This window comes from Anser anser (assembly GCF_964211835.1).
Source record: "Anser anser genome assembly, chromosome: 19".
NCBI classification, from domain to species: Eukaryota; Metazoa; Chordata; class Aves; order Anseriformes; family Anatidae; genus Anser; species Anser anser.
The window spans coordinates 2,366,216-2,391,000 of NC_139740.1; the positions used below are offsets into that span (position 1 = coordinate 2,366,216).

Below are 24,785 nucleotides of genomic sequence, written 5' to 3' on the forward strand. Positions count from 1 at the left end.
TCACCTACTTAATTGATATGGCCCTGAAATTGCCGGAAAAAGAGATGCAACTGCCTTGCAAATAGCAAGGTTGGAAAGCAGACTGTGCCACTTGGAATTACAGTACTTTCAGCACCCTGCTGTCTGGCAGCAGCTCTTAGCTTAGTGTTATGCACTAACTCCCAAAGCCAGCTTGCTCAGAGACCTTTTCCCAGCACATACATATTGCGGAACAGTGATTACTTCAAATCACAAATTCTTCATGGCACTTTTTTTTTTCATTTTTTTTTTTTTTTTGGCATATTGTTATCATGGAGTTTATACAAATGTTTTTCCGTATAAAGTTAGTTGAAAAGTTAGTTGAAGGCCAGTGACAAGAGACTGAGATAGGCTCAGTTTCCTGTGTACAACTCCTATGAACAACTGCAACCCACGGGAAGACAGAAAGATAAATGCTTCATTGTACAGTTGAACTGATATTGTACTAAAAACTTTTACATGACTGTCCAGCCTATTAGCTAATAGGTCAGGCATGTGAATCACACTGTAGATGCTATATTTACTTTTGAAGACCGTCTGTCACAGCTGTAGCCTATACATAGCCATTCTCATAGAGGGCAAGCAGCCTCAACATATGCGATCTTCTATAAAAATGCTGAAGGACTTTAATTAAGCTTGTAATACAAAATTTTGTTCAAAAGAAAACTTTATCCATACCAGGATTCTACCTGCCATAGTAAGTGATTTTTTTCTATATCTTTTAAAACAGAAAACATTTATATTATGTATTTTACCCGAAATTAGGATAAAAAGCTTTTTATTTGTTTTCCCACAATAGAAACATAATTAAAAGCTTAGTGTTATATTTTATACTATGTTTTGCCTAAGGGCAATATTTGTACTAAAATTTTGTTATGTTTTTGCCAACAGAGAGTCATTTTGAATAAAAGAAAACTATATTTGTTTAGAAAATGCAATGAGTAAAACGAATAATAATAAAAAAGAACTTATTAAAATAGCTTAATAAGAAACTGCTGATTGGAAAACAAGCTTCCTACTGCTTCAAGCCTTTAGCATGTTGTGATTTCTGGCTATTCTATACATAAAAATAATTGCTTTTGTAGAGAAGAATAATTTGAAAAATAATGAATGCACATTATAATTACTGTTACTTTCATATGTACTCTTGTTTTCCACAGATATGGGTATTCTTGCTGTACTTGCCCTACCATTGGTTATTCTAGGGATCAGTGGAATTATTTATATTTACCAGTCAGTCATATGGCTACTGTCCCGGTCAGCAGTACAAAACAAGGTGGTGGTGATCACAGATGCCATCTCTCGACTAGGCAATGGTGAGTTGTCTCTGTTCTTCTCAGTGTCAGAGAACACAAATGGGCAGAGATCCTCTTCTACAAGATTTCATGTGCATTCATTACCTTGAGCTGGCTGCAGAAGTTAGGAAATATGATTATAAATAAAGCCTATCATTTTTAAATGTACATTTTTAGTCTCAGCCACAAGAACTGCTGTTGGACTTTTAGGAACTGCAGAGCTTTATGTTTATTTAATTCAATAGAATAAAAGGTTTTATAAGCACACTGAGTGCTATTTTTAGCATGTTGCTTCTCTGAGGTCTTATGTCATAGGTTGCCACTGCAGGGTAGCAGCGATCAGTATAAACAGGTGTCATATTACTCTGTTACATGTTCCTTTTCAGCCCTTAAAAGCTTCTAGACTACCTGCTCCCTTCCACTTGTATACGGAAGTGCTCAGCCCTCTCTCCCTATTCATATCACTTTACCCCTCTATAACCTATGTTACTCCTCTTCGCTTGATATTCTTCAGTACCTCCAACTGGGATGTCTGACTATGTGTGAATGGTGGGTTCACTGAAAGGAAGAAAAGGGTATGTCATAATATATGTTTATATAAATGGGTTGACCAAGTGAGCAGTCACTTACTGTTTCTTCCTGGTCTGTATTTCCTTCTTACATAGTCCTATGAGATTAAAAGCACTGGGTCATACATTGCTTATGCACAGTTCTGCTGCAGACTTTACTTGAAGGGCAGTAGATGCAAGTACGTCCTAAGTCAAACATAGCTTGGGGTTACATTTTGGCCTTTTCTAAGTATGCCAGAGAACTTACATTCCCAAGCAGGGAAGAGTTGTTGGAAAGGCATGCTCCTGCATAATTATTCTTAGGCAAGCAGAACAGTGACCTGTGACAGAAATATAAACTATGCTAATAAGGAGTGGTGTTCATCAGGGCCTGTTGAGACAAGGCATGAGATAAAGTTGGACCTCAACATACCACCTAGCCTTTCCCCTTTCCTGAAAACTACAGTTTCAGTTAAAGATAATATTAGCATACATTTTATCTGGTTGGTTATATTTAAGTATTTTTGTTTAGAGAGGCACAATTTAGACTTATGGCCAGCATATGAGTCTCTGGGTGAAAGGTGTGAGGCAGAGGCTGGATGGTTCCTTGGCAGTGTAATATATGAACTGTTTCCAATTGTCTGCTAGTTTTATCATAAACTGGCAGCCTCACTTTCAGAGATCAAAAGGAAACCATAGGTATTTTGGGGGGTTTGGTCTTTTTTTTTTTTTTTTCATTTAATAACGGTTAAATCTTCCAAAGCAGATACAATTACTATTAGCAGAAAAAGGATGCAGAAACTTCCTGGTCACACAAAAAATTGGCTGAATATGAGCCAGCAGTGTGCTCAGGTGGCCAAGAAGGCCAACAGCATCCTGGCTTGTATAAGAAACAGTGTGGCCAGCAGGACTAGGGAAGTGATTGTCCCCCTGTACTCGGCTCTGGTGAGGCTGCACCTCGAGTACTGTGTTCAGTTTTGAGCCCCTCACTACAAGAAGGACATCAAGGTGCTCAAGCAAATCCAGAGAAGGGCAACGAAGCTGGTGAAAGGTCTGGAGAACAAGTCTGATGAGGAGGGGCTGAGGGAGCTGGGGTTGTTCAGCCTGGAGAAGAGGAGGTTCAGGGGCGACCTTATCGCACTCTACAGGTACCTTAAAGGAGGCTGTAGCGAGGTGGGGACTGGTCTATTCTCCCATGTGCCTGGTGACAGGACAAGGGGGAATGGGCTAAAGTTGTGCCAGAGGAGGTTTAGGTTGGATATTAGGAAGAAATTCTTTACTGAAAGGGTTGTTAGGCTTTGGAATGGGCTGCCCAGGGAAGTGGTTGAGTCACCATCCCTGGAGGTCTTTAAAAGACATTTAGATGTAGCCCTTAGTGATATGGTTTAGTGGAGGACTTGTTAGTGTTAGGTCAGAGGTTGGACTGGGTGATCTTGGAGGTCTCTTCCAACCTAGATGATTCTGTGATTCTGTGAAATCTGCAACAGAAATGATATATGTGGATATTTAAATTAAATTACTAGGTAATAAAGAAGGTGAGGGGCTCAAGTTCAGTTTAACACTGCTTACTAACCTTCTAAATGGTAGGAAAGGAATGGTGTTCTCACCTGTTTCTACTCAGAGTGAATGAATTTGCTTTAAACTGTGGTATTCCACATCTTCGAATAAAATTTGGCTAATACTGAAATCAGCAGGTTCTGCTTCATTTCTGCAGAAAGATACAACTGTTGCGAAAGGAAGAAAGTTGTGTTTTGTAATAAATAACTGAAAACTGATTTATTTTACTAGATATTTTTCTCAAATGAGAACCCACTTATGATGTCTTTCGTCTCTTCTACTTCATTTATGCCTAAATACCATTGAACATTTACAATTCTAGCAGTCTATACAAATTGTTATGCTTTGCTGTGGTTCAACTTGGCACACATCTAAACACCACACAGCTGTTCACTCACTCCTTTCCCCCAGTGGGATGGGGGAAAGAATCAAAAAAAGGTAAAAATGCAAGATAAAGGCAGTTTAAAGGGAAAAGAAAAAGAAAAAGAAAAAGAAAAAGAAAAAGAAAAAGAAAAAGAAAAAGAAAAAGAAAAAGAAAAAGAAAAAGAAAAAGAAAAAGAAAAAGAAAAAGAAAAAGAAAAAGAAAAAGAAAAAGAAAAAGAAAAAGAAAAAGAAAAAGAAAAAGAAAAAGAAAAAGAAAAAGAAAAAGAAAAGGAAAAAGAAAAAGGAAAAAGAAAAAGAAAAAGAAAAAGAAAAAGAAAAAGAAAAAGAAAAAGAAAAAGAAAAAGAAAAAGAAAAAGAAAAAGAAAAAGAAAAAGAAAAAGAAAAAGAAAAAGAAAAAGAAAAAGAAAAAGAAAAAGAAAAAGAAAAAGAAAAAGAAAAAGAAAAAGAAAAAGAAAAAGAAAAAGAAAAAGAAAAAGAAAAAAAGAAAAGGAAAAGGAAAAGGAAAAGGAAAAGGAAAAGGAAAAGGAAAAGGACAAGGAAAAGGAAAAGGAAAAGGACAAGGACAAGGACAAGGACAAGGACAAGGACAAGGACAAGTAAAAGAAAAAGAAAAAGAAAAAGAAAAAGAAAAGGAAAAAGAAAAAGAAAAAGAAAAAGAGAAAAGGAAAAGGAAAAGGAAAAGGAAAAGGAAAAGGAAAAGGAAAAGGAAAAGGAAAAGGAAAAGGAAAAGGAAAAGGAAAAGGAAAAGGAAAAGGAAAAGGAAAAGGAAAAGGAACGGGAAAAGGAACGGGAACAGGAAAAGGAACAGGAAAAGGAACAGGAACAGGAAAAGGAACAGGAACAGGAAAAGGAAAAGGAAAAAAGAAGAATTAAAAAACTCAAGTGGTGCACAATGCAATTGGTCACCGCCACCCAACCAAATCCCAGACATTCCCCAATTAATGGCAGTCCATGCAGCCAACCCCCTCCAGTTCTATTGTTCAGCATGATGTCATGTGGCAAGAGATACCCTTTTGGCCAGTTTGGGTCCTGGCTGTGTCCCCTCTAAGCTTCTCATGCACGTCCAGCCTACTCACTAGCAAAGCAGCAGGAGAAGCAGAAGAGTCCTTGATTTGGTGTAAGCACTGTTCAGCAACAACTAAAACATCAGTGTGTTCTAAATGTTATTTTCAACCTAAACCCAAACCATAGCACCATACCAGCTGCTAGGAAGAAAATTAACCCTATCTCAGCCAAAACTAAGACGTGTTTATGGACTGAGATTATATGTACAGATACATAGGACGCAGTTCATAAATACTGTGGCTTTATTTTTAAAGAGGTTTGTGTATGTACTGAGAATCAATTGGATGTGAGAAGACGCATGCCTAGGAGGCTCAACAAGAACAATACTGAACAAAATGCAGCATGCTCAGCTAATACTACTGAATGTGCCTGGACTTCTTGAAAAAGAAAAAGGGATGGAAACTGTGTTACTTAAGGTCCCTCCCTGGCTAGAGATGTCCCTGTGCAGTTGTGAGCATGGGGGTATGCCTGGGTAGGTAACTGTTAGAGTGGCTGTGCCTGACTTTAAGGGACAAACTTGAAAACTGAGTCTTCAGGAGGAAATGGATGTGCCATGAGGATAATTCTTCACTTGACTATTATCTTTATGATAGTTGAGGAGGAGCAAGAGATTGAAATTCCCCAGACTAGCTCTGATTTTATCTGTGAGCAAGACTGGTAGGTTACATGTGAAACAACCCTGTGTGCTGTATATAAAGGGAAACAGGAAAAAACTTGATGAAATCACTTGATGTTGAACTTGGCTTTTCAATGTGCAGCAGGGTCTGTTGTTCTCTTTCTAAGCCAGTGGGTTTACTTCTGTGACTTCTTGATCACAGAATGGCCTGGGTTGAAAAGGACCTTAAAGATCATGTAGTTTTAACCCCCCTGCTCTGGGCAGGGTTCTCAACCACTAGAGCAGGCTGCCCAGAGCCACATCCAGCCTGGCCTTGAATGCCTCCAGGGATGGGGCATCCACAACCTCTCTGGGCAACCTGTTCCAGTGCCTCACCACCCTCTGAGTGAAAAATTTTCTCCTAATTTCTAACCTAAATCTCCCCTGTCTTAGTTTAAAACCATTCCCCCTTGTCCTATCACTACCAACACATGTAAACAGGCATTCCCCCTCCTGTTTATGCGCTCCCTTCAAGTACTGGAAGGCTGCAATGAGGTCTCCCCAGAGCCTTCTCTTCTCTTGATGTCAGTGTTCCTCACCCACAGCTTATTTGGAAGCTGTGGCAGAAGACCTGGACAGACTTCTCTTAACTGGGCCAGCAGATGTTAGATTATTACCGCTTATCATTTATTAGCTCTTATAACTTTATTACCTTTATTTCCATTTATAAGATTATTATCACCTTGGGATTTTTTTGTTAGTTTCTGGGTTTGGTGGTTTCTGTTACTGACTTTGAAATGTCATTTACCATTACTTGAACAGTCTGGAAAAGCACATATGTGCACTAGAAATGGTATGCTGTTTGTTTGTTAGTTTGTTTGTGGGGAAGGGAGGAGAATTACATTATTTTATATGTATACCTGCCTTCTTAAAAATAAAAATAAATAAAAATAAAAATAAAAATAAAAATAAAAATAAAAATAAAAATAAAAATAAAAATAAAAATAAAAATAAAAATAAAAATAAAAATAAAAATAAAAATAAAAATAAAAATAAAAATAAAAATAAAAATAAAAATAAAAATAAAAAAAGACTGTAGTGGGCCCCTAAACAAATGCTTGTGTGGGAAGATAAGTATATTATTTATTTGTAAATTACTGTAGCATTTTTTAGAATAAGCCATTGCAGAGGCTAGAAGAATCATAGAATCTTAGACTGGTTTGGACTGGAAGGGGCCTTAAAGATCATCTAATTCCAACCTGCCCCCTGGCATAGGCAGGGACACCTTTCACTACACCAAGTTGCACAAAGCCCCATCCAAACTGCCCTTTAATATTTTGGGAATGGGCCATTCACAGCTTCTCTGGGAAACCTCTTCTTTCTCTTTCTCTCAATATTTTTAAGATTTTTAAAATTTTAGTGCTTATTTTAAGATAATATTAACATGAATTTTCTCTGGTTGGCTATATTTCAGTACTTTTGTTTACAGAGGCACAATTTAGAGTGCTCCAGCTGAGTTTGGGCATCTCGAAGAATCATAGCACACTTGAAAGTTTCACAGAATCAGATAACAGTTTAGGTTGACAGGGACACCTGGAGGTCAACTGTGCCAACAGAACTGCTCAAGCATGGATACTGATAGCATCTTGCCCAGGATAAACATTAAACATTCTTTCCCATGCTGCATGCTGAAACATTTTGGGGATGGGCCATTCACAGATTCTCCAGGAAACCTACTCTTCTGGTCTGTAGTTCCTCAGGTCCTCCTTTCTGCCCTTTTTAGAAATGGGAGTGATGTTTCTCTTGTTCTAGTCACCAGAGACTTAACCTGACTTCCATGACTTTTCAGATATGACGGAGAGTGGCTTATCAACTACAGCAGCCAGTTCCCTCAGAACGCTGGGATGCATGTCCTCAGGCCCAATAGGTTTGTACCTGTTCTCTTTCATCAGGTGGTCTCGTACTTGCTCTTTGCTTACAGTGGGAGGGGACTTTGCTCCCTCAGCCCCTGCCTGGAGGTACAGGGACATGAGAGTGGTGGGAAGTCTGACTGACAGTGAACACTGAGGCAAAGTTGTTGAGTACCACAGCCTTCTCTATGTCTGTTGTTACCAGTTCTACCTTCTCGTTTATCAGAGGAAGTACACTCTCCTTGGCCTTTCTTTTCTGACCTACATATAGAATCTTTTTTCTTTGCATCTCTTGCCAAGCTCAGATCCATCCATGCCTTGGCTTTCCTGGTCCCATCCTTGCACATGCAGACGGCATCCCTTGTACTCTTCCCAGGCAACATGTCCCTGCTTCTATTGCCAGCGTATTTCCTTCTTCCACCTCAATTTGACTAGCAGGTCCTTGCTCAGCCACTCCTTCCTCCCTTTCCTGCCTGATGTGTTACACACAGGGATGGAGAGCTATCGCTCTCTCAGACAAATGTCCTTAAAGAGCTGACAGCTCTAGTCAGTTCCTCTGTTCCAACAGTGTCTCATCCACTAGTTCTTTAGATACCTGAAAGGTCACTCTTTGGAAGTTCAGGGTCCTGACTTTGCTCTTTGCCACGTCCATATTCCTTGAGATCACAAACTCAACCATGACCTTTTTGCCTCAGTCTTCACCAACAGGAGCTCCAGCCACATGGCCCAGGGCCCAGAAGGCAAAGTCAGGGACTGGAAGAATGCTGAACTGCCCACTGTAGGAGAAGATGAGGTTTGAGACCAGCTAAGGAACCTAAAGGTGCACAAGTCCATGGGACCTGATGAGATGCATCCACGGGTCCAGAGGGAACTGGTGGATGTAGCTGCTAAGCTACAATCCATCAAATTCGAGAAGTCGTGTCAGTCCAGTGGAGTTCCCACTGACTAGAATAGGGGAAACATAACCCACGTTTTTTAAAAGTGTAAAAAGGAAGACGCGGGGAATTACAGGCCGGTCAGTCTCACCTCTGTGCCCAGCAAGATCATGGAGCACCACTCAACCAGGGTGTGGTCACTGTAGCCCAGACTGACTCAATCTTAACCTCTTTAATGAGTTCATCTGCATTGGTGGGCACCAGGCCCAGTAACGTTGCTCCTCTGATTGGATTGTCTGATACCTTGACCAGGAAGTTACCCTTGAATCCAAGAGTCTCCTGGATTGCTTACAACCTACTATGTAGCTTTCCCAGCAGGCATCCGGGAGGTTGAAATCCCCCATTGTGATGAAAGCCTGTGAGCATGACACTTCTTGTAGCTGAAGCAAGATGGCCTCATCAACAGGCTCCTCTTGATCAGGTGGCCTGTAGTAGACCCCAACCACAAGGTGTTTGGCCCTTAGTTTTAACCCACAAGCTCTCAACCTGTCCATAGCTGTTTGTCAGAGGCATCTCTTTGCAATCAATCCATTCCCTAACATAGAGAGCAACATCCCGTCCCTCCTTCCCTGCCTGTCTCTTCTGAAAGGCTTGTAACACTCAATTGGTCTGTTCCAGTTGTGTGATTTGTCCCATCATGTTTCCTTGATAGCACTTAGATCATAGTTTTCAAATTACACCGTGGTTTCCAACCCCTCTTCTCTCTTTCCTGTGCTGCATGCATTGGTGTAGAGGCACTTCAGCTGGGCTATCAATTGCATCACCTTTTCAGAGGAACGCTTCCTAATTGCTTTGAGACAGCTAACTACAAGACATTATAGTAACAAGGTAGCTCCCTACAAGATAGTATCCCTACAAGATGCCTATGAGATATCTGTGGTCAATGTTTTTTCTCTCATGCAACTGGCAGGGCAGTGAGGAATATAATTCTTCCTCCACCACCTAGAGAAGAAAACAGATGAGGCAGAAACTGTCAAAATGCTTCAGCGTGGTATTTCATAATCTGGATTGAGTTAATCACATAGCTCCATGAAGACATAAAGTAATGACTTGGCTGCAGTGTTGTAGCCAGTGCCAAGGTGGCAGAAATAATAATACTGACTGCCTGTTCTTCTGTATCCTCACTTTAAGAAAAGTACAATTATATCTCACTTGAACAGTGGTGGATCCCTAATCCAGAATATCTGACTGTATGGAGAAAAAACAGTTCCAGTCCAGCATACCCAGAAACTTCTCAGTGGCCTTCTTAGGAAGGCTTGAGGGAGTCTGTGTTAACCAGAGGTAGCTCAGGATGGTCTCCATAACCTCCACTGGCTCCTGGGAAGGTCATAGGATGGATCACATATGAAAGGAAGGGTCTGTGTAAGAAAGGTCTCTCTCCAACTGATGTTTCATCTCATCTGTGGGACAGTGGCTGGTGAGTTTCTCTGCATAATAACTCTATCTCAAAGTTGTGGATATGTTTCGTGGAACTATGAGTTTCATGAAGATAGCATACAGAAGTAGCTTTGCTATATTCTGGGATTAGTTGGTATCTTCTTTATATTGCTGTGGGCAACATGAAGTTTTACAAAAGAGTTTGTACTCTAAAAAATGTATTTTTTATGTATTTTTCTTTATAGTAAGTGTGTTTCTAGATGGAGAGAGTTAAAGAAGAAAGACAATTAAAACATTTTTCTTCTAACTTAGACCCTTCATCCATTAACTGTCGCATTGTTATTTTGATTACATGCCATGATTAAAAAGTACCAATGTGTCATATCATTAATTGTGATAAATTTAACATAGTAAAAATATTCCTTACATTTAATTTATTAATCATATACATTGTTGCCATTTGGCACTTTCTTTTTTTCTCATATATATTTTTATTCTCTCAAAATTCATGAATTTTAAAGAAATGATTCAGCATCACTAGCAAAAACAGGACCCCATTTCAACTAAAATGAGCATTATCAAATTGCTATTATTGTTATTTTTTCTGAATGTATTTCTCCCCTAGAATGTTCTCGGGTGTTTCACGCAGGAGGAGCAAGGCTTGTGTTGTGTGGCAGGACGTGGGAGAAGTTGGAAGCCTTGTATGATGCTTTAATTAGTGTGGCAGACCCCAGCATGGTAAGTGCTTCCTCACTGTGCTTTGAAAATTGAGAAGTTGAGGTAAACACCTTCTTCGGGTACATAAAGTGCTTTTAAATACACTAAAATGAGGTATACATGAAGCTTGCATCACTGTTAATAAAGATTTTGATTGTCCACGTAATACACCCAACAGATTCCAGAGAGAGAAACAGAACTAAACACCTCTGAAGATCTTCAGAGCATGATGCCAAAAATAAGTCAGAAATCATGCTCTCCCAAATCAAGATAATTGCTAATGAACGGCCCTGCATTTTGAACAAAGACCTGCCCCAAACCAGACAACTAGAAATGCTAGGTAGAGGGATCTGCCTCATTCAAATGTAAGAGATCCAAAATTCTTCATTTAATTGCACAAACCATCCACAGTTTTTCACATAGTAAGAGTGCTCAAGAAAGGGGAGATGGGTCTAAAGGTTGAATTTAATCTCCACTACTCTGGGAGAATTCCCAGCTAGCAAGCTATGGGAGCACACTAAGAGTTCCTTTTTCTCATTACCACTGGGTCACCATGTAAGTAGACATGCGAGACCTGTAAAGTCTGCCCATGCTGCCAAAGGTAGTTCTTTGGAAGGTGTTTATTGATGTTCATGGAAAAGCTTTCCTTCCATGATCAACAGATGCCTAACTCATTCCTGGGCATAGGTGTTCCTGAAGACATCAAACATTCTATAGTCCCTGGTCACCAGACCAAGAGATACTTGCATTTTGCCCTTTTTCTGCAGTGAGTTTCACTTGTTTGCTACATAAAAGTCATCTTTGCAAGCAATCATACAAGTGTATCAGTTTGGATATCGTATAGTTAAACAAACCATTCCTACTGTCTACATTCCCCCTGTAAATTCAATCCCTTCATGTAAATGTAAATCATCTTTCAAAGCACTATATCCTAGATTGATTCTGTGGTCAGCAAATTTCTCCAGAGGGCTGCTTATGAAAAGATCATCATTTGAAGTTGTCCTGGTTCCAGTTAGGACAGAGTTAAGTAGCTCATAGTAGCTGGTAGGCTGCTATGTTTTGGATTAGGATGAGAAGAGCGCTGATAACATGCTGATGTTTTAATTGTTGCAGAGCAGTGTTTACACCAGGCCAAGGACTTTTCGGCTTCTTGCTCTGTCCTGCCAGCGAGCAGGCTGGGGGTGCAGCAGGAGCTGGGAGGGGACAGACCCAGGACAGCTGACCCAAACTGGCCAAAGGGGTATTCCATACCATCTGACGTCATGCTAAACAATATATAGGGGTGGCTGGCCGGGGTGGGGGGGCCGGCTGCTCGGGAATAGGCTGGGCATCGGTCAGCGGGTGGTGAGCAATTGCATTGTGCATCACTTGTTTTCTTACACATTATTATTGTTAATACTATTACCATTATCACTATTATTATTATTATTGTTATTATTATTTTCCTGTCTTAATAAACCGTCTTTATCTCAACTCACAGGCTTCACTTTCCCGTTTCTCTCCCCCCATCCCAGAGAGGGAGGGGGGAGGGTGAGCGAACGGCTGTGTGGTGTTTAGCTGCCAGCCGGGTTAAACCACAACAGAAGTGTTAGGAGTCACCCTAGTGGGTACCTATGTGCCTTCACTGATTACAAAACAGAGAGACAAAACTCAGTGGGATAGAATCAATCCAACCTATCCTTCCCATGATGTTCTACTTTATGCACCTACATCTGAATATCAGAGTACATGAATACTTACTCCTGAGCTACACTCTTTCTAGAATGGGTTAATAAGAAAAAAAATCAAGGTTTTTATGAGAGTGGTAAAAGCACTTTCTTTGGATATAGTGGTAAATTATTAAGAATTTCTTTTTAAGCAAATAGAAATACATTTTTATATAACAGGAATCCTTGAAATAATTCTTTTCTTTGTTAGACTTATACACCAAAGCTCATTCTTCTGGATATCTCAGACATAGACTGCATTCAAGATGTAGCTAGGGAAATCCTGGATTGCTATGGCTGTGTGGATGTACTGATCAACAATGCAAGTATGAAGGTAAAAGGAGCAGTGCAGAGCATTTCTTTGGAACTTGATAAAAAGATAATGGATGCCAACTATTTTGGACCTGTAACATTAACCAAAGGTATTTTAATTTTTTTTTTTACAATTTTCCTGTTACTACTTAAAGCTTGAGATCCAAGTCACTGGCTTCGCTATAATCCAGAACAAATCTGTGAAAATCAGTGGACTGAAATTGAGGTGATGAGATCAAAATCAGACTGCCTGAGCTTGGAAATAGATGTTGTCCGAGTGCTAAATAAGCAGGCATTTGAAAGTCACACACACATATATATGTATATATTAATGTCTACTTATTATGTTTTGTTTATGGTGATTCTTTTAGTTATGTGCTTGCTACCTTTGTTACAAAGACAACTATTTTCAAAGTGCTTGCAAGGATACAGATAGGCTGACAAATAAAAAACATTAATGTACCTAAATCTGCATGTAGACTCCAAGTTCAGTCTAGAAGACACCCAGTGAATGGAGCAGACCTCAACAAATTATGCCCAGACACAAATAACTTCAGTATTTAACTTCTCTGTTGTTTCAGGGGAGGTATTGAAATGCTTAGAACTGAGCAAGTGCTTGATCCTGAAAAGTGCAGAATTAAGTCCTTAAAATATTAACATGTCATCATGGCACTCTGAAGAGCTACAAAGCTTTGTTATTATGTCTTTGTCCATTTCCATTATGTCTTTGTCCATTTCCTTTTTTTTTTCTTTTTTTTTTCCTTATCTTTTACTCCTATCCTTTGTAGTCCCAAGACCTTCAAAAAATCATTTCAATAATCTTGTTCAGTGTATTGCTGAGATCTCAGCACTTGGGAAAACACTAAAGAAACAATTGGCTTCCTGCTCTGTTTGTTTCCCTAGGTATTCCATTCCATTCCATTCCATTCCATTCCATTCCATTCCATTCCATTCCATTCCATTCCATTCCATTCCATTCCACTCCATATTCCATTCCATTCCACTCCATATTCCATTCTTGTTTCCTTAGGTATTCTGTTTTTGAATCAGATGTGGAATAGGTTCAATAGAAAAATGTACATCAGCTCTTCAGTACCTGTCTTTACCTTCATCTCAGCTGCATCTGTCTTGCTTCTCTAACTCATGATGTGACAACACATTTTCCTTTCCTCTCTTTTTATACACAAACATAGCCACTACATTAACTATTTTAACAAAACTCATTCAGTCACCCTGTTATTTCAGGTGGACTTTCTAATAGGAATTTTAGACACTACATGACCACTGTCTGCTTAGTAGGATACCAGCTTTCAATCTTTCCAAGAGTATTTTTCTGCTTTTTTCCAGCCTGTATGCTGATTTGCACTAGGAATGAGCTGAAACTGCCTTCTATTTCTTCTTCAATTTTTGTTTTGATTTGGTTTTCATTTTGCTAAATCCAGAACAATTGAAAAATGTATTTTCTGTCCATTAAAGCTCTTCCTTATGAATTAAAAAATCTCTGAGATTCTGTCTCCAGCCATTTTTTAATCTCATATAATGAAATATGTTGAAGCTTTAACTCAAAAATTTAAGCCAAGACGGAATCCTGTTGACAGCAATAAGTTCTAATGGCCCTGAGAAACCTCACCTGAAGCCCTCCTCTCACCCTCTGCCTATAAGCCCAGAATATTCATTTCAGCTGAGGCCTGGGCCTTCAGTGCTTACTTGGGATTTGTTGTACACATACCTGTCTGTGGTCTGCCTTCTGGATGAGCCTTAGACCTAGTTCATGGCTTATCTTGCCTGGGACTGCCAATGGACTGTGTTATGAGCACCCAGCTCTGGCCACCACAGTCCTATGGGACTGTTTTCTGTCAATGACAGTCTACCCTGGGGTCGGTTTTGGCTCCCACTTTGTCTTTCTATATAGGACAGCTGGCCCTCACTGCTCCCGAATAAGATCAGTCAAAAGTTATTTAAAGCATTTTTGCCTTTTTTGAGTTGTTTATCATTCCAGAGAAGTCTGATTTTTCTTGGGAAGTCTAAAATTCCACAAGGTTTCAAACTCTTTGCCCTTCTTCCTTGTCTTAGTACCACAGCATTTACAGTAACTCAGTAGCTTCAGTTCCACAATATTAAAACAAAATTATTCTTGACCACCTTCACAGTAAAGAATTTTTTCCTTATACCTACTCTGAACCTGCTGTGGCACAGCTTTGTGATATTCCTGCACATCCTGTCATCAGTTATCAGGGAGGAGACCAGCACCTCCACCTCCACTTGTTCTCCTCAGGAACTTGTAGAAAGTAAAGAGGTCAGCTCTTGGACTTTTCTACAGAGCAAACAAAACAAGTGTCCTCTGCCTCTCCTTATAAGACATCTTCTAGTCTTTTTACCAGGTTTGTTGCCCTCTTCTGGATGCTTTCAAGGACTATCTTCAATTTCCAGCTACCAGATTTTGTGATATTTGTGATTGCAGTATGGAGAAAACCTTCATTCAAACCTACATTCAAAACTTTATCACTCACTGAGGCAATCAGTTCTGGTGCAGGTCTGTTTCACAGCAGAGCAAGGGACAGAAGTTTGCAATGTGTTTCCTGAGCCAGGAAAACCACAGGGGAGCACAGATGCAGGCAGCTCTTGCAAGAGTGGCTGATGAGATGTGGGAGGGGGCCAGCAGTAATGGCAGCCATCCCTACTCCCACAAAAGGCAGCCCTAGTAATTGCCAGTGACCTGGATCACCGAGAAAAGGACAGGCAAACAGGGCGTGTTGTGTCACCCAGGGTGTGGCACAGTAGTTTGCATGGCAATTTCCACATGAAAGCATACAGGGCGGGTGCTGTCACTCTGCCACTTTCAATGGCAGTTGTAACCTGCTGGCAAAGAGCTTCAGTCATAGTATCCAACTAGCAGAAAGCTATGTCCTCTGTGACCTCTGTAGCCATAGTAACCAACACAGCTATCCAGACGGAGCTCCCAAGGCAACATGCACAGCCATCCAGGTCTCAGGCTGCAGGGTGTGTCCAAGTTTTCTGTCAGTATCTGACAACAGCAGTGAATACACCTGTGGGAGTTGTGCCCAGATAGAAGAACTGCTCAGTGTGGTGATAGAACTTTATGAGGAGGTAAGCAGGCAGAGGAATACCAGGGAGTCAGAGAAGGAAATGACTGTTGGAATCATACACTACCATCCCTGAGACACAATTGTCAGCCAGCCACAACACAAGAAATGAAGGATCCCCTTCCCTCTCACCAACAGGCAGGAAGGGATCTTTGGTAACAGAGGAAAACTGCCACCAAAACCTCATCCCTGGATATTGGGAGAGCAGATTTAAGGCTGCTCAGGGAACTAGTTGGTGAGGATCGTTGGGAAACAGCTTTTGAAGGTGTTGAGGCCCATCAGTGCTGATCGCTTTTTAAATACAACCTCTTAAGAGCACAGGAACATGCAATTCCAAAATGTTGTTAAGTCAAGCAGATAGGGCAAAAGGCCAGTTTGACTTAGCAGGGATCTTCTTCTAGAGCTTAGGTGTAAAAGGAAGTGTATGGCTAAGACTATGGAAGTGAGCTTGGGCAACATGAGCGGACTACAGAGATGTTGTTCACCACTGTAGGGAGAAAATTCATGTAGCCAAAGCTCAATTAGAGTTGAAGCTGGACATTGCTGTGGGGGACAATAAAAAGGGCTTTATTAAATACATTAATATCAAAAGGAGGATCAGAGATAACATTGGTCTGCTACAAACTTATTTTCCTTTTATGACAAGGTTACTCACCTAGTTGAACATGAGAAGCTACTTGACATAAGCTTTCGGGATTTCAGCAAGGCTTTCAGTACTGTTTCTCACAGTATCCCTCTGGACAAAATGTCCAGCATATGGCTAGACAAATACATAATATGACGAATGAAAAATTGACTGATGGGTCAGGCTCAAAGGGTTATAGTAAATAGGGTTACATCAGGCTGGTAGCCAATCACTAGTGAGCTTCCCCAGAGCTCCATTTTGGGCCCAGTTCTCTTTAATATATTCATAAATTCATTTCATAAATTCATAACATGCAGGACTCAAAAGTATACTAAGTTTGCTGATGATATTAAATGAGGAGGAGTACCGACTCACTTGAAGACAGAGGGGCCTTGCCAAGAGTTCTTGACAAGTTAGAGGTCTGGACAATAACCAACTGCATGAAGATCAACAAGACTAAGTGTCAGATTCTGCACATGGAACAGGGTAACCCTGGATATATATACAGATTTGGGGAAAAGAAGATGGAGAGCAGCGCTCTGGAAAGGGATCTGGGAGTTCTGGTCAACAGCAAATTAAATTTGTGTCAGCTGTGTGCCCTGACAACCAAAAAGGCCAATCATATTCATCATGCATCATACCCACCCATGCGTCATACCCAGCATTGCTAGCTGGTCGAGGGAAGTGATTGTCCTGTTCTACTCTGCACTGGTGAGACCTTACCTCACCAGCTGCATACAGTTTGGGGCACCACCATATAAGGACATAAAACTATCAGAGAGCATCCAAAAGGGGGCTACAAAATGGTGAAGGGTCTAGAGGGAAAGAGGTATGAGAAGCAGCTGAAGTCATTTGGTTCACTCATCCTGGAGAAGAGGAAATTTAGGGGAGATCTCACTGCGGCCCACAGCTTCCTCACAAGGAGGAGTGGAGGGAAGGCACCAATCTCTTCTCTCTTGTGACCAGTGATAGGACCCAAGGGAACAGCATGAAACTGCATCAGGGGAGGTTCAGGCTGGGTATTAGGAAAAAAGTTCTTCAATGAGAAGGTGGTCAGACACCAAAAGAGGCTCCCCAAGGAAGTGGTCACAGCACCAAGACTGTCAGAGTTTAAGAAGCATTTGGACAACACACTCAGAAATTTGATTTTTTTGGTTTGATTTTTGGGTGACCCTCTGTGGAGTCAGGAGTTGGATCCTTGTGGGCCATTCCAACTCAGGATGTTCTATGATTCTATAATTCGTTAAAATGTTGCTATCCTTAATGCAGCTGTCACTTTTTTTTTCACTAAATATATTGAGCTGTTTTACTTTCTTGCCTTTTTCTTTCTATTTATTTTTTCAGCCATTCTTCCCAATATGATCTCAAGAAGAACTGGCCAAATTGTTCTAATTAATAGTATCCAAGGAAAAATAGGAATCCCATTTCGTGCAGCTTGTAAGTTATACATTCATATAACATAAATTTAAAAATATACATTTATAAAATATTAATTCTAATGTATAAATTGTGAATATTCCATGAATATTTAGTTATTAAAAATGTTAATTTGCAGCCTTATTCAGTAAGAATAAGAAGTGGAACTCAAGAAGAAACAGTTAAAGTACTGTGAAGCTTAATTTCTGCCTAAGATGCCTGAGGATAGGAAGGTATCAAATGTGACAGCAAGGTTTTTTAAGTTCTTGGGAGGGATTCAGGGGACAATGAACCTGTAGTTCTAATATCTTGTGGTGGCTTCACACTGATAGGCGGCTAAGTTCCACCACACAACTCTCTCACTCCCCTCCTGAAAAGAATAGGGGGAGAAAATGTGATTGAAAAAGGCTCATGGATTGAAATGAGAAACAGTTCACTTAAAGGAGAGGGAAGGGAAAAAAATGAAAGGAAAGGAAAAAATAAAAAATCAAAGGCCACATGGAAGGAAAAGGAGAAAACAATTTTTCTGTACTTCCTATCAGCAAGTGATGTTCAGCCACATTTTAGGAATCAGGGCCTCAATATATATAGTGGTTGTTCAGAAAACCAACACTTTCATAATGAGAGTCCCTCCCTTCCTCTTCTCCTTCCTCAGCTTTTATGCTGAGCATGATGCCATACAGTGTGGAATAACCTTTTCACCAGTTTAGGTCTGCTGTCCTGGCAATGTCCCTTCTCCACTTCTTGCCCACCCCCAGCTTACTGGTCTTTAGGTGTGAGGTTGGGGGTTGGAGACACAGTCTTTATGCTGTGCCAGCTTTGCTCAGCAGTTGCCAAAACGTTGGTGCAGTATCAATACCGTTGTAGCTGCAAGTGCAAAGCACAGCACCACATGGTCTGCTGTGGGGAGAGTTAACTCCATCCTAGCCAAACCTAGTACATATCTGCACTGGGTATTTTAGTAGAAACCAGTAAAGAAGAAAGTAACTGTATAAATATAACGTAATGGTGGAGATTAACTACTGCTTTGTATAGAGAGCTCATGACTCATGCACTTACTGGAGTTCTCTACAGGAGATTAAAAGGAGATGTATTTATTGTATTCTGTTTGGCTTTCCATAAAATTTTCAGGAAGGTGTTTTACTCAAAGGTCTTAATGAAACTAAGCTGTCTTGAATTATGATGAAAAGTCTTATCATTCATAAAATACAAAGATAGAAAATATAAGATAGATGTAAATAGACAGTTTTCACTGAGACATGAGGTCAGAGCAGGTGATAGACTGAAACAGAAGTCCCACAAGACCTTGGGATTGTGACACATGCTAGGATTCATGAAAGCAAAATACAATGACAGAAACAGTAAGAAAAAGAATAGAGAAAAAAAAAATCCTGTCATAATGCCTTTGTATAAATCTATACAGCGCCCACATATTGAACATTGCGGGCAATTCTGGTGCCTCCATCTCAAAGGAATTATGATCACAGAATTACTGAGTGCACCCTCAGAAAGTTTGCCAATGACAACAGACTGTGTGGTGCTGGAGGATGCCATCCAGCAGGATCAAGCCCAAGTACAAGGGTCCTGCACTTGGGTTGGGGCAATCCTAAGCACAAATACAGGCTGGGTAGGGAATTAATTGAAAGCAGCACATGAGAAAAAGGACCTGGGGGTGCTGGTGGATGAGAAGCTCGGCATGAGTTGGCAATGTGCAATTGCAGCCTGGAAAGTCAACTGTGTCCTGGGCTGCACCAAAAGAAGTGTGGCCAGCAGGTCAAGGGAGGTGATTCTTCTCTTCTCTGCTCTCCTAAGACCCCATCTGGAGTACTGTGTTCAGCTCTAGGATCCACGGCACAAGAAGGACACAGATGTGTCAGCGGCGTTCCAGTGTTTAAAGGGGACCTACAGGAAAGATGAGGAAAGAGTCATTATCAGGGAGTGTAGTGATAGCACAAAGAGATACTGGTTTTGAACTAGAAGAAGGTAGAACTCAAATTATTCTATGATTCCGTGATTCCTGATGTTAGTGTGGTGGTTTTACTTGGCTGAGCAGCTGACCTCCACCACAACTGCTTTCTCACTCCCCCTCCTCAAAGGGAAAGGGGGAGAAAATATGATGAAAAGAGCTCAAGGGTTGAGATAAGGACAGGGAGATTACTCAACAATTATCGTCACACGGAAAACAGACTCAGGACTGGGAGATTAATGTGATACCTATTACTAACAAGCTAGAGCAGTGAGAAACTGGAAAAAAAAAAAAAAACTTAAAACCACCTTTCCCCCATCCACACTCTTCTACATCCTCCTGCCAAGCAATGCAGGGGAACAGGGAGTGGGGGCTGGGGTCAGTCCATGACGTTTCATCTCCACCACTCCTTCATAGTCACTCTATTCCCCTGCTCCAGCATGTGGTCTCTCCCATGGGATGCCATCCTTCCCAAACTGATCCTGCCTGGGCTTCCCACAGGCAGCAGCTCTTCAAGAACTGCTTCAACATGGGTCCCCCATGAGCGGCAGCTCCCCCCAGATCCCCTGCTCATGCATGGTCTCCTCTCCATGGGCTGCAGCTCCCGCCCAGGGCCTGCTCCTGCAGGGGCTCTCCATAGGCTACAGCCTCCTTCAGGCCAGATACACCTGCTCCACTATGGTCTCCTCCATGGTCTGCAACATGGAAATCTTCTCCACCGTGGTACACCATGGGCTGCAGGGCGACAGCCTGCTCCACCATGATCCTCTCCACAGCCTGCAGGGGAACTTCTACTCTGATGCCTGGAGCACCTCCTCCCCCCCCTCCTTCTTCACGGACCTTGGTGTCTGCAGAGCTGTTCCTCACTCCTCACTCTCCCAGCTGCTGTTCTGCAGCAGGTTTTTAACTTTTCTTAAATTTTCTCTCACAGCCGCACAACCAACATTGCTTATTGGCTTGGCTCTGGCCAGCAGTGGGTCCCTTTGGAGCCGGCTAAAACTGACTCTTATCTAACTCTTCTCACAGAGGCCATTCCTACAGACCACCAACCCCACCCCACCCACAAAAAAAAAAAAAAAAAAAAAACCTTGCCACATTAACCCAATATAGTACCATGGCACAAAGTCCTGGAGGGAAGAGGAGCCCAAAAAGTCTGGTTAATATTCAAGGACCACCTTCTCCAAACTCAGGAGAGATGCATCCCAACAAAGAGGGATTGGAATTAGATGATCTTTAAGGTCCCTTCCAACACAAGTCATACTACGATTCTATGGTTCTATGGTTCTATGACAGGCAGGAGAGATGAGAAGGAGCTTTCGCCCTCTAGGTCAATGGATGAACATGGAGCTCCTGGCCAAACTCAAGCAGAAAAAGGAGGCCTACAGAGGGTGGAAGCAAGGAGAGATATCCTGGGAGGGATCCAGAGATATTGCCTGGGCAGCCAGGGATCAGGTTAGGAAAGCCAAAGCCCTTTTAGAATTAAATTTGGCCAGAGACATCAAGGGCAAGAAGAAAGGCTTCTATAGGTATGTCAGCGATAAAAGGAAGGCTAGAGAAATTGTGGGCCGTCTCCGGAAGGAAACGGGAGATCTGGTCACCCAGGATATGGAGAAGGCTGAGGTACTCCATGACCTTTTTGCCTCAGTCTTCACCAACAGGAGCTCCAGCCACATAGCCCAGGGCCCAGAAGGCAAAGTCAGGGACTGGAAGAATGCTGAACTGCCCACTGTAGGAGAAGATGAGGTTTGAGACCAGCTAAGGAACCTAAAGGTGCACAAGTCCATGGGACCTGATGAGATGCATCCACGGGTCCAGAGGGAACTGGTGGATGTAGCTGCTAAGCTACAATCCATCAAATTCGAGAAGTCGTGTCAGTCCAGTGGAGTTCCCACTGACTAGAATAGGGGAAACATAACCCACATTTTTTAAAAGTGTAAAAAGGAAGACGCGGGGAATTACAGGCCGGTCAGTCTCACCTCTGTGCCCAGCAAGATCATGGAGCACCACTCAACCAGGGTGTGGTCACTGTAGCCCAGACTGACTCAATCTTAACCTCTTTAATGAGTTCATCTGCATTGGTGGGCACCAGGCCCAGTAACGTTGCTCCTCTGATTGGATTGTCTGATACCTTGACCAGGAAGTTACCCTTGAATCCAAGAGTCTCCTGGATTGCTTACAACCTACTATGTAGCTTTCCCAGCAGGCATCCGGGAGGTTGAAATCCCCCATTGTGATGAAAGCCTGTGAGCATGACACTTCTTGTAGCTGAAGCAAGATGGCCTCATCAACAGGCTCCTCTTGATCAGGTGGCCTGTAGTAGACCCCAACCACAAGGTGTTTGGCCCTTAGTTTTAACCCACAAGCTCTCAACCTGTCCATAGCTGTTTGTCAGAGGCATCTCTTTGCAATCAATCCATTCCCTAACATAGAGAGCAACATCCCGTCCCTCCTTCCCTGCCTGTCTCTTCTGAAAGGCTTGTAACACTCAATTGGTCTGTTCCAGTTGTGTGATTTGTCCCATCATGTTTCCTTGATAGCACTTAGATCATAGTTTTCAAATTACACCGTGGTTTCCAACCCCTCTTCTCTCTTTCCTGTGCTGCATGCATTGGTGTAGAGGCACTTCAGCTGGGCTATCAATTGCATCACCTTTTCAGAGGAACGCTTCCTAATTCCCCTGGGGCAATTCACAGATATTTTCCTGCTGCTTCCTTAAGTATCAGTGTTCCCAGGTTCTTCTCTGTCACTCAGAAGTACATTCCCTTCCCCTGCTGAATTTGGTTTAAAACTGTTAATAAGTCCAGCCAGCTTGCTGCCCAGAACACTCTTGCACCCCCTGGTTAGGTGAACCCTATCCAGTGTCAACATGCGCATCTCTCGAAAGTGTGCCTCATATCATAGAACCGAAAACCTTGAGCTTGGCACCAAACATGCAGCCAGTCATTCACCTGATCCATTCAATCCTTCTTCCTCAATCCTGTTCTCCAACTGGGAGGAAAGAGAACACCAACTGCACACTTGATCCCTTCAACATCCTTCTAAGGGACATTAAATCCCTTTTGATATTTCAGAGTTTCCTTGTTGCAGCTTTGTTCTACATTCGTACATGAATACTAATGGGTGGTAGTCTTCTGTTTTTACGAGGCTTGGTAGTGTCTTCCTGATATACCAATTACAAAAGTAGTGTAGTAGTAAGTATAAGAACTGCAAAAACGGCTCAGAAAAGAAACAACACATTGATGGAACATGTGAAATGGTTTCCATCTAGGAAACAGCCAATTGTTTCAGGATATGCTCTAGATGTATAAAATCATGAGTATCTAAAAGAGAAACTTTTTACAATGTCTCTACCTATATCTATTTTGCATGAAATGGAACTGACAGAAGTAGAATTTCAAAACAAATGAAGGGAGTTTCATGCCATTCCTGAAGCTCACATGACATTTTTTAGATTGTATTCTGGACAGATGGATTTCCAGCACAAACCAAGTCAAAAACAGGATGAATGAGTGCTTTGCAGCTCTTAGCACAAAGTTGTAGTTTTTGGTCAGGATTCATAGACTATTACCCTTACTTAATACCATTGTCAATAAAAAGGGGCCAACAGCAACTGAGAAAAAAATCCATGGCAATCATTTACTTTAAAATTAACTTTGATAATAAAAACCTCTGTCATTCCTGCTGGAGAGCCAAGGCCTAATTTGTTTGCGAAACACTAGTAGACCTGCATTCCAGGAACGATTATGTATCTCACTGTATTTTATTGATGTGTCACAAACAGCAGCATCATATGATGTGGAGACTCATCTGTTTCAGCTGTCTGTCTACCAAAGACGGTTTCAAACTGTAGAGATGATAGAGGTATTATTCTTGAACCAAGAACTTAATGTTTCTAACTGGGAGAACCAGACACATACTCTTTCATATGCATAGGGAGACTCATACATATACTGGACGTATTTGTCCTATACAAATAATTTGCTTTTGTTTGTTTTCAACATGTCATATGAAAATTTCACTGGCTGAAATCATTCACCACTCTTATGTCTTTTGGCTAATCATTCCCTGATCAGTTTTCTAAACATCGATGCTTTATGGAACACTATCATATATTCATATCAATACATCCAAACACCCTTATATTTCTTTTCTTTCTTTTAGATGCTGCTTCTAAACATGCTGCTGTAGGCTTTTTTGATTGTCTTAGAGCTGAAATGGAAGAATTTGATATTTCTGTCAGCACTGTGAATCCAACATTCATCTATTCATACCATCATCAACCAGTATCTGGCAATTGGGAGGCATCAATTTGGAAACGTAAGGAACAGATTTTGAAAGAGGCCCATATGGCAGTATGGAAGCTTTTCCCAGGAAGAAGAAGGGAGCACAAGGAATAGAATGGAAATAACAGAAAAGATATACAGGTTAGAGGAGCAAAAGAAAAGAGAGATTGGAGAAGAGGAGCATGGTGAAAAAAAGGAGGAACACGTAAAGGGACAACATCATGTGAGAAAAGAAATACAGCAGTGCATACAGGTAGAGGTGGGCATGATCCCAAGGAACACTTCAGTTGCACTCAAGTTGTTCATTCCCTTACGGAAGATCTTAGAGTGTATGGTCAGGAAATATGAAAGAGGGGAAGAGAAGAAATTGAAAGTGTATAGGAACTTAAGTAACTTAACTGATGCACCAACTGTATATCCTTTCACCACCATTGCCTCAGGTGTGCCTGCCTGTCATTCCTCTTTGTTTTATCTTACAGTCTTTTTCAGAAAGGTGGAATATGGTGTGCATCCAGTGGAGGTGGCAGAAGAAGTCTTGCGCACAGTGAATAGTAAGAAGCAGGAGGTACTTATGGCCAACCCTATCCCCAGAGCAGCAGTTTACATTCGCACCTTCTTCCCTGAGCTGTTCTTTGCCATTGTTGCCTCAGGGATTAGGGAAAAGATGAAGACAGAAGAGGACATTTGATTTTGTTCATCTCTTGTCCCTGCTTATGACCTGAATAAAATTTATGTTTCAAATGTCAATACGTTCTGTTACTATTATGGGTGGAGTAGAGCAAGAGACTGCTTCCATAAACCAGTCAATGTTTCACTTAATGATTCACTTAATGGGTCACTTAATGATTCTGGAGGCAATGTTAAAGCACATGCAGGACAAGGAGGTGCTCTGAGACTGCCAGCACAGCTTCAACAAGGGCCAATGAAGAATCATAGAATCATAGAATCATAGAATCATGGAATGGTTTGTGC

General features: G+C 41.3%; 1 protein-coding gene across 2 annotated transcripts; it reads left to right on the forward strand.

Annotated features, from left to right (window-relative positions):
- Positions 1 to 561: 561 nt before the first annotated feature.
- Positions 562 to 24,560, forward strand: DHRS7C (dehydrogenase/reductase 7C). Of its 2 annotated transcripts, XM_083804828.1 has the most exons (7): positions 562 to 715; positions 1,179 to 1,334; positions 10,310 to 10,422; positions 12,319 to 12,529; positions 17,493 to 17,585; positions 23,692 to 23,847; positions 24,293 to 24,560. In XM_083804828.1, the coding sequence occupies exons 2-7, from the start codon at positions 1,181 to 1,183 to the stop codon at positions 24,499 to 24,501; spliced, it is 936 nt and encodes a 311-aa protein (XP_083660954.1). In that variant the 5' UTR covers positions 562 to 715; positions 1,179 to 1,180; the 3' UTR covers positions 24,502 to 24,560. The 2 variants fall into 2 exon arrangements, with proteins under 2 accessions (XP_083660954.1, XP_083660955.1); XM_083804829.1 differs by lacking the exon at positions 562 to 715 and having other exon boundaries at positions 1,089 to 1,334.
- The last annotated feature ends 225 nt before the right edge of the window (positions 24,561 to 24,785 follow it).

What these genes read in the sequence shown, in the direction of transcription:
- DHRS7C (XM_083804828.1), top strand. Translation starts at nt 1,181, where the DNA reads ATGGGTATTCTTGCTGTACTTGCCCTACCATTGGTTATTCTAGGGATC. An exon ending in CATCTCTCGACTAGGCAATG is followed by an intron (nt 1,335 to 10,309) that starts GTGAGTTGTCTC and finishes TTTCTCCCCTAG; the next exon opens with AATGTTCTCGGGTGTTTCAC. An exon ending in GTGTGGCAGACCCCAGCATG is followed by an intron (nt 10,423 to 12,318) that starts GTAAGTGCTTCC and finishes TTTCTTTGTTAG; the next exon opens with ACTTATACACCAAAGCTCAT.